This window comes from Stigmatopora argus, chromosome 4, assembly GCF_051989625.1.
Source record: "Stigmatopora argus isolate UIUO_Sarg chromosome 4, RoL_Sarg_1.0, whole genome shotgun sequence".
NCBI classification, from domain to species: domain Eukaryota; kingdom Metazoa; phylum Chordata; class Actinopteri; order Syngnathiformes; family Syngnathidae; genus Stigmatopora; species Stigmatopora argus.
The window spans coordinates 12,321,067-12,337,254 of NC_135390.1; the positions used below are offsets into that span (position 1 = coordinate 12,321,067).

At 40.3% G+C, this 16,188-nt stretch overlaps 2 protein-coding genes across 5 annotated transcripts; one reads left to right on the forward strand and one right to left on the reverse strand.

The window, feature by feature from the left end:
- Positions 1-279: 279 nt before the first annotated feature.
- Positions 280-8,697, reverse strand: LOC144073150 (retinoic acid receptor RXR-beta-A-like). 3 transcript variants are annotated; one of them, XM_077598752.1, is made up of 12 exons: positions 8,505-8,697; positions 6,725-6,894; positions 6,461-6,614; positions 6,166-6,345; positions 5,829-5,882; positions 4,591-4,751; positions 3,414-3,543; positions 2,659-2,785; positions 2,550-2,591; positions 1,978-2,069; positions 1,547-1,652; positions 280-1,471 (listed from the first exon to the last, which is right to left on the reverse strand). In XM_077598752.1, the coding sequence occupies exons 2-12, from the start codon at positions 6,848-6,850 to the stop codon at positions 1,324-1,326; spliced, it is 1,320 nt and encodes a 439-aa protein (XP_077454878.1). In that variant the 5' UTR covers positions 6,851-6,894; positions 8,505-8,697; the 3' UTR covers positions 280-1,323. The 3 variants fall into 3 exon arrangements, with proteins under 3 accessions (XP_077454878.1, XP_077454879.1, XP_077454880.1); XM_077598753.1 differs by lacking the exon at positions 8,505-8,697 and adding an exon at positions 8,229-8,409; XM_077598754.1 differs by lacking the exon at positions 5,829-5,882 and having other exon boundaries at positions 8,505-8,695.
- On the forward strand, positions 8,189-13,800 carry LOC144073151 (macrophage mannose receptor 1-like). 2 transcript variants are annotated; one of them, XM_077598757.1, is made up of 7 exons: positions 8,189-8,760; positions 9,652-9,941; positions 10,077-10,436; positions 10,528-10,866; positions 11,708-11,830; positions 11,936-12,004; positions 12,719-13,800. In XM_077598757.1, the coding sequence occupies exons 2-7, from the start codon at positions 9,899-9,901 to the stop codon at positions 13,084-13,086; spliced, it is 1,302 nt and encodes a 433-aa protein (XP_077454883.1). In that variant the 5' UTR covers positions 8,189-8,760; positions 9,652-9,898; the 3' UTR covers positions 13,087-13,800. The 2 variants fall into 2 exon arrangements, with proteins under 2 accessions (XP_077454883.1, XP_077454882.1); XM_077598756.1 differs by lacking the exon at positions 8,189-8,760 and adding an exon at positions 9,077-9,184.
- Positions 13,801-16,188: the final 2,388 nt, after the last annotated feature.

Genomic DNA, 16,188 nt, shown 5'->3' on the forward strand with positions numbered 1-16,188 from the left:
GATGTGTGTGGTGTGGGTAGCAGAGTATACACACACACACACACCACCATACAACCACACACTCCACACGCACACCACACACAAACATTCAAAACACACACACACCACACACAAACATCCCACACACACAGAACACAGAAGACACAACACACTCCACACAAACACGGCCTCAATTGTAGCCACAAGCAATTTCACTCTTCCAATTATAAAAGTTTGTGAAAACTAATCGGTTTGTCAATAGTACTCTCATTGCTTTGAAAGAACAAAAAAAGCAAAGAGTTGTACTGAAGTCATGTTTATTTTTAGTCCACACAACCCATGTGTCAAGTGGCACATGAGGTCAAGTTGATCAATGACTTGAGGGCTCTGGATCTAATGTGACAATTATACTTTGAATAAATTGCAAAGACAATACACAGGACAGGAAAGGACGGCTAACTAGCAAGGAAAGACGGTTGGGAGGAAACAAGGGGATTTTTAAAAAAAAGATGGAACGCTGTCAGCAAATCCAGTGCAACCCAACACGTTCTGCTATCTGAAAAGTTAAAGGGATTTTTTTTTCAAAATAAGGGTACAGGTTAAAAATGATAAAATTTGCAACTCCAGATCATAATTCAAATTAAAATACATTTTTCCCTGAACAATTACTTTTGCACAGTACCTCAGAATTGTATAAATTACAAAATGGAATATTCCCTTTCCACCAGACGTGATTTACTTGGTAAAACCCCTGAATGAGTGAAAGGCAGAAAAAGCACTTTAACATTTTATATTGCTACATTTTATTTCAAATAACAAAACAACAAAGCTCATGTTTGCATATCCTCTTATGTGTGGGGTTTTCAAACCAATAGTTGCATTTTCTTAGAAATAGCACCAAACCCGAAAATGCTCCAACAGTCCGCTGGCAGCTTTTAGAAAGTCAAGTGATTGGCCTTAAAAAAAAGGGCAAAGTCGTAAACAAGTCTAAATGGAGGGCGGACAATTTGCGTCTCTGCTAAGATTTCATCTTGTGGAATAGATCCATGTTGACTAGAAAGGATTTAAAAGAAGACTAGGTCTTCGACGCATGCTCCCGTTTAAAAATAGATCCTCAAGCAGTGTTTACAAAGCTCATATAAAATGGTGTACTTAGCCTGTGAGGGGAGCGGGGAATACTTCTTTCGACGCGTAGCACCCAGCTGGCTTGTTTGGTCTAACAAGAGCAAAATGTGTGCAGCACTAAAACAAACAAACAAACAAACAGAGCGGAAGCCAGATAGCAGTGGGACAAGCGGACAAATGTTTCTCAGTTAAAGTGCCACTCCAGTCTGCATGCTCCCTCTAGGCCAGCTGATGAGGAGCTTCAAGCATCTCCATGAGGAAAGTGTCAATGGGCGTGTCACCGATCAGCTTGAAGAAGAACAGGTGCTCCAAGCACTTTAGGCCGATGGAACGCAGCGCGGGCAGACGGAGGAGCAGCTTGGCGAATCTACCGCCCAAAATACGCACCCATCACATGCCGGCCCCGCGGATGATTTTCCTCGCCGCAGATGCACGTACGTACCTGCCCTGCTGCTCGGGGTACTTGTGTTTGCAGTAGGCCTCCAGCGATGCATAAACCTTCTCTCGGAGCAGCTCCACCTCCCCCGTGTTGGACAGACCTTTAGCATCTGCGGCACAACCACACTTTCGCCTTCAATTTGAATACATCGCTTAATGGACTGGAGGGAAATGTCATTTTTTTATGGACTATCGACCAGTGTTTCCCAACCTTTTTTGAGCTGCGGCACAATTTTTGCATTGAAAAAATCTCAAGTGCATTTGTCGCCCGCAAACAATCATGGCGATAACTGTTGTTTTTGTGAGAGGAATCGACAAGTATGCGGTATATAGAAGTAGCAGTTCTTTTGTACGATCGCCCGATTGATCTTAGTCCCCATACATTCACCGCAGAATAAGATTAGCGAAAGCCCAGGATGCTACCAGTACACTGACCTGGGTTGAAAAGGACGATGGCGCGAAGGCAACCCAGCTCCGTCTTGTCCATTTGCATATCTCTCATTTTGTTGACAAGTTCGGTGAGAACCCTGGAGAAAACGACAAAAAAGATTTCAAACTGGGCATAATACAGTAATCCCTCGAATACCGCGGATAATGTAGACCAGACATGGCCTCGATAATATAAAAATAGCCAAGTAGGTTCACCCCATAACTACTTTTTTTTTCTTTCAGTGTTGAGTCCTAGTAGCAAGAGTGGCTTCCGCTTACGAGTTTCAGCGTGGATTTTCAGATTTTTAGGAACTTTTTAAAAAAAATAATAGCAGAAACAAAATCGCGGATAAGTGAAGTCAAGATAATCGAGGGACAACTGTAAAGATTATTAGTGGGCGTATGAATGGTTGTCCATCTCCTTGTGCCCTGCGATTGACTGGCCACCAATTCAGGGTGTCCCCCGCCTGGTGCCTGTAGTTGGTTAGTAAAAGTTCCAGCGTACCCCGCGACCCTTGTGAGGATAAGTGCTACAGGAAATGAATGAATGTGGCTGACTCAAAACAGTTAAGGATTACCTGTCAAATATGGCACCAACCTCCGCACTCTGCACACTTTCCCTGCGTTAAAACAAGCATTATTACTGATGAACTAACTTGCATAATGGTAACTCGCCAATGAATGAACCTGTCAAAGATAGCTCCAACCCCTGCACTGAGAGCGCCCTCTCGCTGTAGCTCTGAAGTGAGCAGGACCCCATCCTTCAGGGCGATGGAGCGGTGAGAGAAGGAGGCGATCAGGAGCTCGTTCCAACCTAGCGGCAGGTTTACATGAAAAGAAAACGTTCAAAGTCAAGGCAATCCTTGTCTCTATTTTTGAGTCACAATTCTACGAGCAAATCTTTGAAAGTAACCAACTGCATGTTGATTTGGGGGCATTTCCAAGTTACTTTTTGATTTTGTGCCAATTCCTTTTTAATGCACTGGCTGCCATTAACGGTGCTAGATGTCTAAACAATTTTGACAGGGAGGGGGCAAATGACAAAAAGGTGACAGTAGCCACAAAAGTGTACCAAGTGCATTCAAAAACTCAATCACACTACTAACAAATCTGTTTTTACAGCGCTAATAAAAGCATGCGATTCTCTAAATAAGAATGAGACGCAAGGTGCCTGTCAGCCCGATTGCAACCCCCCTGGTAGGCCACTTCCTGCCCATGGGCCATACGGAAGGAAACATGTTTACATATTTTTAAAAAAAAACTTCAAGGCCTCCTGCGTTTTTGATACCCAAGGCCCATGCTTGTGCTTTCAGCAGGAGCCCAGTTTTCTTGGTCCGCTATGTTAGTTGGTGTATTTGATACCATGTTCTAAAGCAATGAGTTCATTGGTTTGAGGGGTCAGTATACATTGTGTGTGTGTGTGTGTGTATGAGATGAGGCACCTGCACGCAGAAGGATGACCTGGTCGTCGAGGGGGAGCTCGCAGAAGTGGGGGATTCTCTTGGCCCACTCCACCAGGGCAAAGAGCTGCTTGTCTGCAGTCTGGCAGATGTTGGTGACCGCGTCATGGGGCTAAAACACACACACACACAATTGGGCGTCAGTATGGTCACTTAAGAGGTTTCACACACGCAAATAAACCCCAGAGCTGTTCATTAAGTGCATTAATATGTATTGAAATGCATCCGCTTTTGTCAGCGGTCAATTGATTAAGAAATAAAAGGAATCAAGTTTATGCATATGCTTGAAAGTTCAGTTCACTGACCATGAATGAATGTGTTTCACTTGCCATCTATTGCAAAAAAGTTAAGAATTATGTCCTAACCTTCGACCGATGCCCAAGCCCTTTGACCCCCTTCAGGTGTCTAAGCTAACCAGCTCGTTTTTTTGTTATCATTGTGATGAACTAGTGTTTTTTTTTCTCCATCAAACAATACTTGAATAACCAATTGTATTATAATTAGTAGATTCCAACTTCAAACTCATGCCAAAGAAATTGGTAGGACACCCTCTACTTGATTGGCAATGTAAAGGAAAATAAAGGTTTTATATTAGGAGCGACTTACTCCACTATAAATGCCATTTTATCAAGGTCACAGAACATTGAGGTTACCAATCAGCAGAGCACTAGTGTTGACGGGAAATGGTGTTCGTGCTCGATTTAGTTTTAGTGCACCACTGAACAGCAGTTTGGCAAAGAGCCAAGCCAGAGCTATATTACACCAGCAACACAATTGCAGTGCATCCCCTACTTTTTACAACACTACAAAGAAGCTCACGGCACAAGGTGACTGACTTCCTGCCATTAAATGTTCATACCAGGGACATGTGATAAACGCCCACCACTGAATTACAACGGACAAAGGCTTCCTCTGGACCAGCAAAGAGTTGCGGCTAGTCTGGCACTAACTAATTAATGCTGGTCTAAGTGGGTGCTTGTGAAGGTAAAGAAAATATCTGGTGCTATTTTTGCTTTAGCTCCAAAATCAGCGCACAGAACAATTAAGTTCTTTAAAAAAAATTAAAAAAAACATCACATTCCATTTTTGTTTTGCGTAAACGTACAACCAAAACAAGGTTTTCTGCTTTGTGTAATGCATAGTGGTGGCATCCACTCACAGAATTGCCTGCAGAGCCTGCATCAGAGTGGAGCTCAGTCTTCTGCTCCACCGCAGTCTCTGCCTCCAAGATCTTCTCCACTGGCATCTCCTCGTTAATGCCCATGCTGAACTCCAGCTCGCCTTCACGCTCGCGGTTTCTCTGACGCTCCTCCTGAACCGCTGCAAGACATGAGGAGAGAAAGATTGATTTATGTTAAATAAAGCCAAAGCCACGCAGCTTTAAACACAGACAAGAGGAAACTTTTTAGGGGGAGAGGTCCATCAACGCGACAGTCCATCATGTTGACTGCTGTTTTCTCCATGAATGAAAGGTAATTCAGGCTGGTTACTGCACATGATCACCAAAGGATATCAGCAATTGAAAAAAATACTTTAGACAATCGGCCATTTTGTTCCTTTTTTGTAAGACCAGCAATGATGTCAAAGAAGAAAAATGATTAAAGAAAAAAAACAAAAGGGTCATGTTGACAAAGAACACTGATTTTTCTTTCCCAAACAGAAGTCAAACATTACACATTAATTCTAGCAATACATCAGAAACAGACCTAACCCAAGTTTAAAACCTTGTGCTGTCATTTTTTTAGATTATACTTGGAAATTGCCCTAAAAATAATGAGATGGTTTTACAATATTTTGCAAAAAAATACCGATTTGTGCAAATTAGAACTCTCAGAACACAACCAGGTTCAAGGAATGGATTGCAGCCAACTTTGGAGGTTAACCTGCTTTGGGTACAAATAGAAAAAGCAGCTTTCGGATCCATTATGAAAATACCAGTATAACATAACATGGACATTTATACTGTAGAACTACTGTGTGATTTCGATGTTTGCAATATAATTTTCTATGAGAAAGGTATGCTTCATTTTGTGGATTCACTTGGGTACGAATATATATAATTACGCCAGAAGAATGAAGTCTGCAATAAATCAAAACTTGTCACTCTATATTCAATTTTATCCTCCAAACTGTGAATTGGCCTTCCCACTCAACACAATTTTCATTTGATATCGAGTCTGTTTTGTACAGTAACTGTAATTTTACCTAGGTCAAAGCTGGTACTTATCTTAAAAGTATGTTGCGCATACACACGGCAGGAATATACTTTTAGGGTTTTTTACACTGATTGGAATGGTCTTTTTGTTTTGTTTTTTTAGCTTTCTGCGTGTGAAAGAAAACATTAAATTGAAAATATATTACAATATAAAGAGTAGCTTTAAAATGTCAATGCCATACTCATCCAACCCTCATCTTTTCCATCTTCTTTTATCCACCTTACAACTTTGACCACTATTGAAATGGAGAAAGGGTAGAATTGAAAGGGGGAAAGGGAAGATGGGATGTTAGACATATATTAAGCCAACCCACTGCATCAGTCTCTATCATATTTCTACACAATTTTAAGTCTTATTATGACGAGAACACTGTTCATCTCCAAGTTTAGTGGGAAAACTAATGGCATTTCCCAGTGCTTTCCCCCCATCTTTCATTTCTATTTTTGTTTAGTTTTTATTCTTTCTTTCTTTCTTTTTAAACTTTGAGGGAAATATTTGGCAGAAAGAAAGCTGCATACCTTCCCTCTTCATGCCCATGGCCAGGCACTTCTGGTAGCGGCAGTACTGGCAGCGGTTGCGCTGGCGTTTGTCCACCAGACACTCCTTGTTGTCCCTGCACGTGTAGCTCAAGTCTTTGCGGACGGTCCTCTTGAAAAAACCTTTGCAGCCCTCGCAGCTGTACACGCCATAGTGCTTCCCTGGTTTGCAAGTAATGGCACGGTGAGAAATGAGGAAAGTTCCAACAAATATTCACCATAAAAGTAGTGTACGCTGGTTTGTCTCATGAAAGAACGGCGTGATTCATTCACTCACCGGACGAGCGGTCTCCACAAATGACGCACAGGCGCTTCTGAGACAACATGATCCCAGGACTGTGCGCGGACATGGGTCTCAGGCCAAATGGAGGCTTGATGTCCTCAGAGCTACTGATTGAATGCATCCCTGACATGGCGCCCGAAGCGGAGAGCTGGAAAGTCGTTAAACACAGAGAAAAATAGTCAAAGGATGGTAAAGTTGCCCATTCAATTAAACAGACTGGAAGCCAATCGGTGGCTATAACCGTTAATCTCACTTTACCTGGCTGTGACTGATGGGTCCAAATCCCAGAGAGGGCGACACCATTGGCGAGTTGATCGAGAAAGGAGATCCAATGACATTGGTGGGGCTGTTGGGAGCCGAGCTATTGGGTTGCTGGGAAGACATGGCTCTAATAACACAGGATGATGTCCCGCCAGGTGGTTATCAGTCTGAGGGTAGCAATCAGATATGAACAGAAATTAGTAATTGAAGTAGTCTGGAACATTATTTTGAACCACATTAACAATAAATTTAAGTCTATCAAACGATCTGCCTTTGGAATTTCTCCATTGCACAACCATCAAAGGCGTCCTCTGTTGAGCAACACCTAACACGTTTTGTTGTCAAAATTGCAGTGCATAAGTAGATGAGGAACAGCTTTACTTATCAAATACTAATCTGGCCTTTGGCAAAACCAGCAACCACACGGATTATGATACAGCAGCAATATCCTTTTCTCACAATGTTGACCAAAAATTAAGATAATTCCACTTTCAAATATCTTGTTTGATAGGAGTGTGGATATCATTTGGTGGTCAAAATGGAAGTGGCTGTACATGATTATAGTGGATGCCAACTATTTCTGAGGGATATGGAACATGCCCTGCGTAAATGTGCCATTTGATTATTGACAGTGCCACGTGCATCACGCAACAAGCAAACCATTGCACACTGATATGAACAAAGACAAAGGAGTACATACTACATAATCAGTGTTTTAAGTATGCCAATACCAGTTTGTGTCATTCCGAAAATGGTAATAAGACCAACGGATGTCAAAACAAGCTTCCTGTATTCTCTTTTGTTTGCCCATTTCTAGAATTGACTGAACTCAGCGCATGTATGACAAGAAATTAAGTGTGGACTTAGTCCCTCTGTTTGACTGGGGTCAATTCTATCCAATTTCACAAACGCTGGCGTTTAAGATTAAAGGCACTGCAGAAGCCCTTTGAGACAAAAACATTGAATTTTTTGCAATAGCCAAGTCAATCACCAGACTTGAATACAATTGAGCATGCATTTCATTTTGAAGCACATAAGCGATTAGATAATTCCCCAAAGACAAGATGGGAATTAAACTGCCGTAGCATCTTGGCCAAGCTTCAAATGTGGCGTCAAGGCACCCTACACTTCAGCTACATCTGAAGGCTATGCGATCAAGTATCAAAAATGGAAAGTTTGATTCATGATGGCACATACGATCCATAAACTATTGGACTTTTAACACTGGTCACCTCATTTTGGATGCTACGCCTATGATTTATAGCTCGTTCGTTAGCTGGCTATGTTACAAATTTAGATTATTAACACGTTTTCTAGATCAACGCTCCTCACCACGTAAAGTATACATTAATGATTGACATCTCAAATGCTTTCCGCGAATTAGATGGCATACAATCGTCCGCGTAACACCAAACCAAGTTGAAACGAACAAACAGTACGTACAGTACATCCGCCCGAGCCTTCGACAGTAACATTAGCCAAGCTAACATTAGCAGCATACCTGGTGCGGATTGTACACGAAAAATGAACCTAAATCTTTTCGTTCAACACAAGGATCCTTGGGACGTATATTTTATGTCAATAAGAAGCGCTTCACATCTGCGTGTCTGTCGTCATTTAATCCACTTAGAGAAGCTTCGCCACGATTAAGGCTAAACTAGCGAGCGTGGCTTCTATTAGCTTAGCGCTAACTACATGTTGGTGGTTGGGGCGAGCGGAATAATGGCAAGGAACGTGTTCGCTTGAAGATCGGAATGGCGGAGAAAAGAAATCTCACCAGACGCTTGATGGACGCATTGTTGAAAAAAGCACGCCTGTGTCTTTTTATTGTGCTCCCCGAGAAGCAGCGGCAGACACCAAGGCCGCCGCTCCGAGCCAGTTGACTTCAACTTGACGCTGTTGTTGTTTACTGGCCATGGTGGCTCCGTGCCAGCCCCGCTAGAGCCAAAATGTCTCCCAGGACCACCCAGTATCGTAGTCACGTGATACTGCCGCAGCGGATGCTTTATTCGGTATCATCTTCATTTTAATTCGTACGTATATATTTTTTATAAGTTTTAAAAAATGCATATAAAAGACAAGAAGCTGAAGCTGGATTGAATTGGTGTGGAATTTCCTAGCAATTCATGACCCGAAATGCCCCCAATTCACCTGTGCACACTGCAAAAACATTTTTCCCCACACATAAATGCACCATAAACAATAAAAAATGTGTAAGGCCATATAATTAAAAATAATAATAATGACAACAACAAAATCCCTCACAGACTACAATAATCCAGTAGTAACAATAACAGTAACAGTAAATAACTCCCCTTAATCAATTATTTTACAGTTTATCAGATCAGGTGAAAACACGATGTTTTGAAAGTTATGAGAAGGAGCCTCAAAAGGAAATGCATTCATAAATATAAAATCTAGTAGGGAAAAAAGCTGTTCATCCATCAGCAGCCTAAGGTAAGACTCAATCAATTTATTTCTAAAAGGCATATTTGAGGAGATATTGCAACTATAAGTAGCCTATTACTACAAATGTACAACCAAGTGTCATTGTTTTTAAAATCATAAGAATGAGCCTTGAATGGAAAAGGCAACCCGAAATATGAATCTAGTGGAAAGACTGTTCATCCATCCATGTTGTCTGTAAAGTTATAAACTGCAAGTGCAAGCAAGAGTGTTAAAAACAAGATTGAGTGTGAGTGTCTGAGAGCCCAAAGTCCCATATTTGAGTGCACTATCACGTCAGCGACTAAATGAAAGCTGGCACATGAGTCAACTCATGAATATCTAAAACTGAAGCATGTAATATTCATTAAGAAGCCTGAAATGTTCCACTGTGACCTGACGACAGTGACAGACAATGTCAGTAATGTGCAACATTTTTTTAATGAATTGTCATATGATTCCTGTTGATTTCTTCTTAGTGCAAACAAGGAAGCCACAATATGTGATGACGTTCATTTCTAAAGTGAGACAAACAAGAAAAACTGCTTCAGTAAGAGATGTTTTTGAAGAGGACGCTCTCAACAAGACAAGTGGCATTCTTATTGCACATGTGGCACCATACTGCTTGCACAATAATACTATATATATCCAGCTGTAAAAGACCAAATCCTTTTTTTTGGCTTTATTTTGTTTATACTATATTAGCTTTTCTGTCTGACACTCATCATGAGGAGAATGACCACAACTTTTTATCTACTGTTAATATCAGGTGTGTAACTCATGCATTTTATAATCCTTTTTCTAATGTGAACGTAGTACAGACTATGATGACACAAAGTATACATTCTCTGCTATTTTTTTTCGTCTTGCTGTTCATAAAAAAAAAAATGCTGTCATCCCACAGAATTATGTTCCCTTAAAACAGCATTTTCCAACTTCCATTTCATCTCGCAAAAGAAGACACACGAAGAAGCTAAGGACTACTGTCAAAGGATCCACACAGACCTTGCTACCATTAACAATGTGACAGCTATGAACAATCTGATTGCCTCTGTTCCAAATAACACCGTCAGATCATGGATTGGGTTAGAGCTTGGAAATGTTTCAAGATGGCACTGGGCTTGGTCTACTCAGAATCTCGATTTCTTGAACTGGAGGGTTGGAGAACCAAAAGGTTTGGGTCGAGATTCATGTGCAGCCATAGACCCACAGGGAGAATGGTTTGAAAGCGAGTGTGACACACAAAGGAGCTTTGTTTGTCACGGTGAGTACAAATTTAGAACTACTTCATAATCCTACAATTGCAGTATTGTTGATCCGGTCTCACAAAATCATGCTTTAAAAACATCTTACAGGCAACAGTGATGTCCCAAATGACTACATTTTTGTTGCCAACGCTAAATCGTGGAGGGACGCACAAAAGCACTGTCGGGATTTAGCTTTGGATCTGGTCAGTGTGGGGTCAGCAGAAGAGAATAAAGAAGTTAGGAACCTGACCACAGATCCAAATGTGTGGATTGGCCTCTTCCGCGATGCTTGGAGATGGTCTGACGGAAGCCAGTCGTCCTTCCGTTACTGGAAACCACAGCAACCAAACTATGGCAATCAGAATTGTGTGGCTGCTGTGTTTAAAGATGACGGCAAGTGGAACGATTTGAATTGTGGAAGCCAACGCACCTTTATCTGTCAAGGCCGTAAGTTGACTACTTACTAATTACAAACATTAGACAAACCCTATTGTAAAATTCTCGTCATTAAAAACCTCTAACGCCAACAGCGCTTTCCAATGAACCCCCAAAAACGTACAATTGTGATCGCTCCACAAAACTAGTACTCACTTTTAATGGAAAGTATTGACAGTAATTCATTGACTGTTGGCAAAGACAATTGTGAGATAATATGAGTGCACCATGGATGCCCAAGTTCAAATTCTGACTCAAACCAATGTCTAACCAGAAAAATGTAAACAAATGCTGATAGTGAAAACTGACAAATCGTTACTCATCCCTATATATCCAAGCCAATATACTCCCTACATAGAATTATGTCCCTGAAAGACTTTTTTTAAACAGATACAAGTGTCATAGGGGCTAGCAGTTTACATAACACGAGTGTTTTGGAGCCTGCACATGAATATACCATCAATGAAAATGACAACCTTATTTACTAAACTGGGGATGGCCAACCACTATGTTATGGTTAGGATTTCACGCTAAATATATGTGAGAATAGATGGCAAATAAACTTTTCAGACAAGGCTATGTCCTGACTAATTGAAGCACTTCCCATCAGTTCAACAGAGTTGCCTATTACAGAGAAGTATTTAGAATAAAATAGAGTAGAAGGTACATCTCAGTAAATTATAAAATTGAATTTAGTTCACTAATTCACAATGCCCAGATTTATTTCTCATGTTGTTGAGTGATACATATAGATTATAGATTGCATACATTTCCATCTCCAAAAATTCAATTTACAAATGATGTATTGTATGTTAGTTAATTGGGGTCTCTATTTCCTATTGTTTTGTTGCAGCCAGCAAAGTTTCACCAAACACTTCAACAACTGCCACAACGCCTTCAAACAATACTACAAATACTTCAGCTGTGGTTCCATTTATGTCCACAGCAGCTTCTTCTACCCCAAAAATAAATTCAGGTACAGTATGAGTAATTGCTAGTATCCAGAAAAAATACAAAACTCACAAAGACATGTGTGCAATGCAGAAAAGTATAACTGCAACATCTCTACCTGCATCCGCAGGTGATGTCTCAGATACAACCCAATTTTCCAACATAACAACGACTGGAAGTGGTTTTCCTTTGACTTCAGGTACACTGCATGTGTGAGAGATGTTTAAATATGAACTGTTTATGTTGAAGATGCAAATGGGATTTCCAAATGGCTGTTAAAAAATTTAACATTTGTTGACTTTGTAGCCCCTTTCACACTCACTGCCTTTGAAATTCCAGCATGATTAACATTTTTTTCTAACTTATATTTGCAACATAGTGCAGAGAAAAGAAGAAATTAATGGTAATCAAAATTTTAAAAATCAAAAGCCTTTATTGTCATTATACAACAGCTGTGTATAACGAAATTGGTGGTGCTACTCCTCAAAGTGCGTGTTTCCCAGTAAACATAAATAAGTAATTTATTTATGTTTTTACTGGGAAACACGCACTTTATGGAGTAGCACCACCAATTTCTTTATACGCAGCTGTTGTATAATAACAACAACAGTCTAATGGCTTAGACAAAATATGAAATATAGAAAAATATATATAAAATAAATCCCCTGTATTGTAGTTCGATGTAAAACATGCCAAAATCAAATGAGGAGAAAGATTATTCAGTATTCTATTATCCAGTGCATGGAGAAAATATGACAGCATTGTGGAAAAAGTAGGAAAACTGATTCATTATGGTGGCACAAATTTGCCTGATTTAGCCTGAAAAGGTCTCCCAGTCCAACCCTGATTGAATGTACGCAAAGTTACAAGAATTGATCGACTTCATTTTCTTCTGACCCTTTTGCTTCCGCAGGAAACCTGACATTAATTCGTGAAAACAGGACTTGGATTGAGTCCTTGAATTACTGCAGGGAGCGGCACATGGACCTGGTCTACGTCGCTGGGCAAAGCACTCAGGATCGAGTGGCTCACATGGCCCAGCATGCCACATCATCCCACATTTGGCTCGGGCTACGATACACTTGCAACTTTGACCTTTGGTTCTGGAGCGCTTCATCCGCGGACTGCTACCAGAACTGGTCCCCCGGACAAGGGCCGGGAGAGCGTTCGTATGAATGTGGAATAACGGCAGCCATGGTGGCCACAGGGGGGCACACATGGGTGGGTTTGCCTGAGACACAGAGATTGAACTTTATCTGTCAGGAGGACTGCGCTAGATAGATGGTTTCATTTTATTATTTATTCCTTTGGAATTTCTCTGGAAAATGTGGATTTGCTAGATTTGTTGGGCGATATTCACATATTATTTAATCTATCTTGTCCCACTAAGTCAGTCCACCAGTGAGAGGATACGTGTGCTCTTCATCCTCTTTTGTTAACGTGAATGTCGTTGACTCTAAAAACACGGCAGTGTGCGGGACAACACATTCATGAGCGCAGAGAGTGACATGAGAACATTGATCCGCTGCTTTCACTCAGGGGTTAATATTTGCATGTTGACCTCTAATGCCTGAGCTCAAGATGCGCTTTTTAGGACCACCGTGGACCTGCTGCAGACGGCCTGCTGCCCCCACTGACCTTGTCCACGGGGCCAAGGACAAATATAACTGTGGGAATCATTCTCAATATTTGAAAGTACTGATTTTGAAACTATTAAAAGTTGAAATGTTAATAATCCTATAAACTGAAATAAGAATACTAAACACATTGGCTGTTCCATCTTCACAGATTCTTATTGTTTTTTTTTGGTGACGATCTTAAGTTTAACAGTATTACATATCTATTAAGTTAAGTAATACTTACAGAAGGTGTTATAGAATCACATAGAAATATCATGCATGTTTAAAACTTTATTTTTGTTTTAAATGAAACCATATTTACCAAATTATTACTAGTTTAAGTATAAAACTGAGGTGACATTACCTTTATGAACGTATAAAAATGGAAAAAGAGAAAAAGAACGGTTTAGAACATCTGAAATGGAATACTTTTTTAAAATAATAAATTTCTATGGATCTCTCTATTTTATATTCCATCCATTCATCATAAAATTTTCAAAATCTCTTTAAAAACAACATGTTCTTTCCTCAGTGTGAATTTAATAGATTGCTGGTTCTTAAATGAAATTAATGAAAAATCCTATCCTATTATCACCTATATAAGAAAATGAAACAATACCTCACACTTTACTCACAAAAACATAAAATCACATGGAATGCACGTAATGAGCATTAAAGAAAAGTGCCAGCTGCCTTTCCATTCACAAGTACTATGATGGTCCAGATTTTTTTTAAAAATCAGCATTTAAATGGACAAACACTACTTGGTACGTCTGCATATCTTGTGATTTGCATTTTGTGAATGTTACATCTCTATTTTAAATCATAGAATTTGGAACTTTGGTATCATTTCACTTAATCCCAACAAGCTTGTAATCGTATTCCGCATGTGGAAGGCCGTTTTTTTTTGCATCTCCAATGAGCTTCTTGTCATTTGTCAATTACCACGGTCCATTACGCATGAGTGTGTCATAGCTTAGTTTCCCTGTCAATAGGCTGTGGTCACCGAGCCTCCCATCAGTTCAATGTTAATGTCCTTTTGGGTCCACTTTGGGCGTTTGAGGACCGTCTCCACCCCAGCCCCCGCTCACCATCTTTTCTCACCCTCCTTTCCTCTTGTGTGCTGTCCAGCTGGCTCTGACCTCTGACCTCTTCACCCTCACTCCTGACCTCCGGGGGACATTCCCACGCCACACCCTTTTGTGTACGGCTCCCCATGGTAACTCAGTGGGCACTCCCTCTGCATCTTTGAAGATGAAGGCAATGGGCACTTTAGCTCACAGTAGTCTTATGCTGCCTAGTTTGGATTAATCCCATTTACAGGCCACACTATTAGATCTAGGTGAAAATGAACGTAATCTCCGAAACAATCCAACTTGGAAGATAAAACTTTGACAGAACTGCACTTTGCTTATACTCTACATGCAAATATTAGCAGTGTTCATTTTCTGACATTAAAAGAGATCATTTTGCAAAACAAAATGTATTTTTGAATCAATCAGTTGGATGATCCCGCTAATCTTTTGTTTCCAATTTCATTATTGCTAACACTTGAGATTATTTCTCTTTAACTTCACATCTTGGTACCTGTCACGCGCAATAACGTCATTCCTTTCTTCTGCTGGTTCGCGCCTCCATCGCCACCTACCCCTCCCCTCTTTTCCTTCTGTCACTTTCTCAGCTAATTGTAGAAAAAAGGAGATTTTCTCCTTTGAGGCCCAGTCTCTTAGGTAACCCCGCTCCTGCATGAAATGAGATGGATAGATGGGAAGCTGCAGAGAGGGGCTCAAGAGGACACAAACGGAGTGGACAGCGCTGGAGATCGGATGCACAGGAGTGTGGACTTAAACCACTTTCACTAAAAGCTGCTTAGAACTTATTAACCTACATAAGCAATAACTGGGACTATCATCAGAATGCTTGATTGAAGGTTCATGCTGTAAGTATTTTTTTTAAAGGACTTTTTGTTTGTTACTCAGCAATTCAATTTTTTTTAAACAAAATCTTTAATTGTAACCTGATTTTTCTTTTATTAACAGAATTTTTGAGCAGCAAATATTAAACCTTTTAGTATAGTATGTGATTATTGCCATGTATTGTTTCTTTTTAGGCCACTGCAGTGTCCACTGTGGGGACAACAGGATACTACTTTGGGTTTCTGACTGAGATTCAGGAGCTGATTGTCCAAACGCAATTCTTGTACTCTACTTCCAGGAGTTGTGGATGGACATCAGGCCCCTGTCTCTGACTTATGCATTCAGCTTTGACGGTCTACTCTAGGAAGAACTACAATTTATAATGATTATGATTGAAGTAACTTTTGAATATTTTTATTACACAATTAAATTTGTATGGAGTTGTCCGTAATGGCGAATAGATTCATTATCATTATTAAGCTTACTGTGTATACCACAATGAAGGAAGTTGTAAGAAATGAATTACATGACATAGATGTCCAACAAGTTACACTACGGGACTCTTCTGTGATTTGTTAAATACAATTAAAGAATGGTGTCAAGCAATGCAACATGGCTTGGAAAATGTTCACAATTTCTGTCAACTAATTTCATTTTGTATTTACTAGGTGGTGATATTGCATTTACGATATTCAAGGACCAACCATAGAATGCATGTAGATACATTTTTTTCTAATTTTGTCATGTTTCCCTCCTCAATAGCCACTACATATGGAGGCAAGCAAGTTGACCTCAGTTACCCACACTGCACTGGAAAAAAAATCAATAGGATCCAACTAATTTAATCA

What these genes read in the sequence shown, in the direction of transcription:
- LOC144073150 (XM_077598752.1), bottom strand. Translation starts at nt 6,850, where the DNA reads ATGTCTTCCCAGCAACCCAATAGCTCGGCTCCCAACAGCCCCACCAAT. An exon ending in GGTCATCCTTCTGCGTGCAG is followed by an intron (nt 2,786 to 3,413) that starts GTGCCTCATCTC and finishes ACCTGCCGCTAG; the next exon opens with GTTGGAACGAGCTCCTGATC. An exon ending in CATCGTCCTTTTCAACCCAG is followed by an intron (nt 1,653 to 1,977) that starts GTCAGTGTACTG and finishes GTTGTGCCGCAG; the next exon opens with ATGCTAAAGGTCTGTCCAAC.
- LOC144073151 (XM_077598757.1), top strand. Translation starts at nt 9,899, where the DNA reads ATGAGGAGAATGACCACAACTTTTTATCTACTGTTAATATCAG. An exon ending in TTATCTACTGTTAATATCAG is followed by an intron (nt 9,942 to 10,076) that starts GTGTGTAACTCA and finishes GTCATCCCACAG; the next exon opens with AATTATGTTCCCTTAAAACA. An exon ending in TGGTTTTCCTTTGACTTCAG is followed by an intron (nt 12,005 to 12,718) that starts GTACACTGCATG and finishes TTGCTTCCGCAG; the next exon opens with GAAACCTGACATTAATTCGT.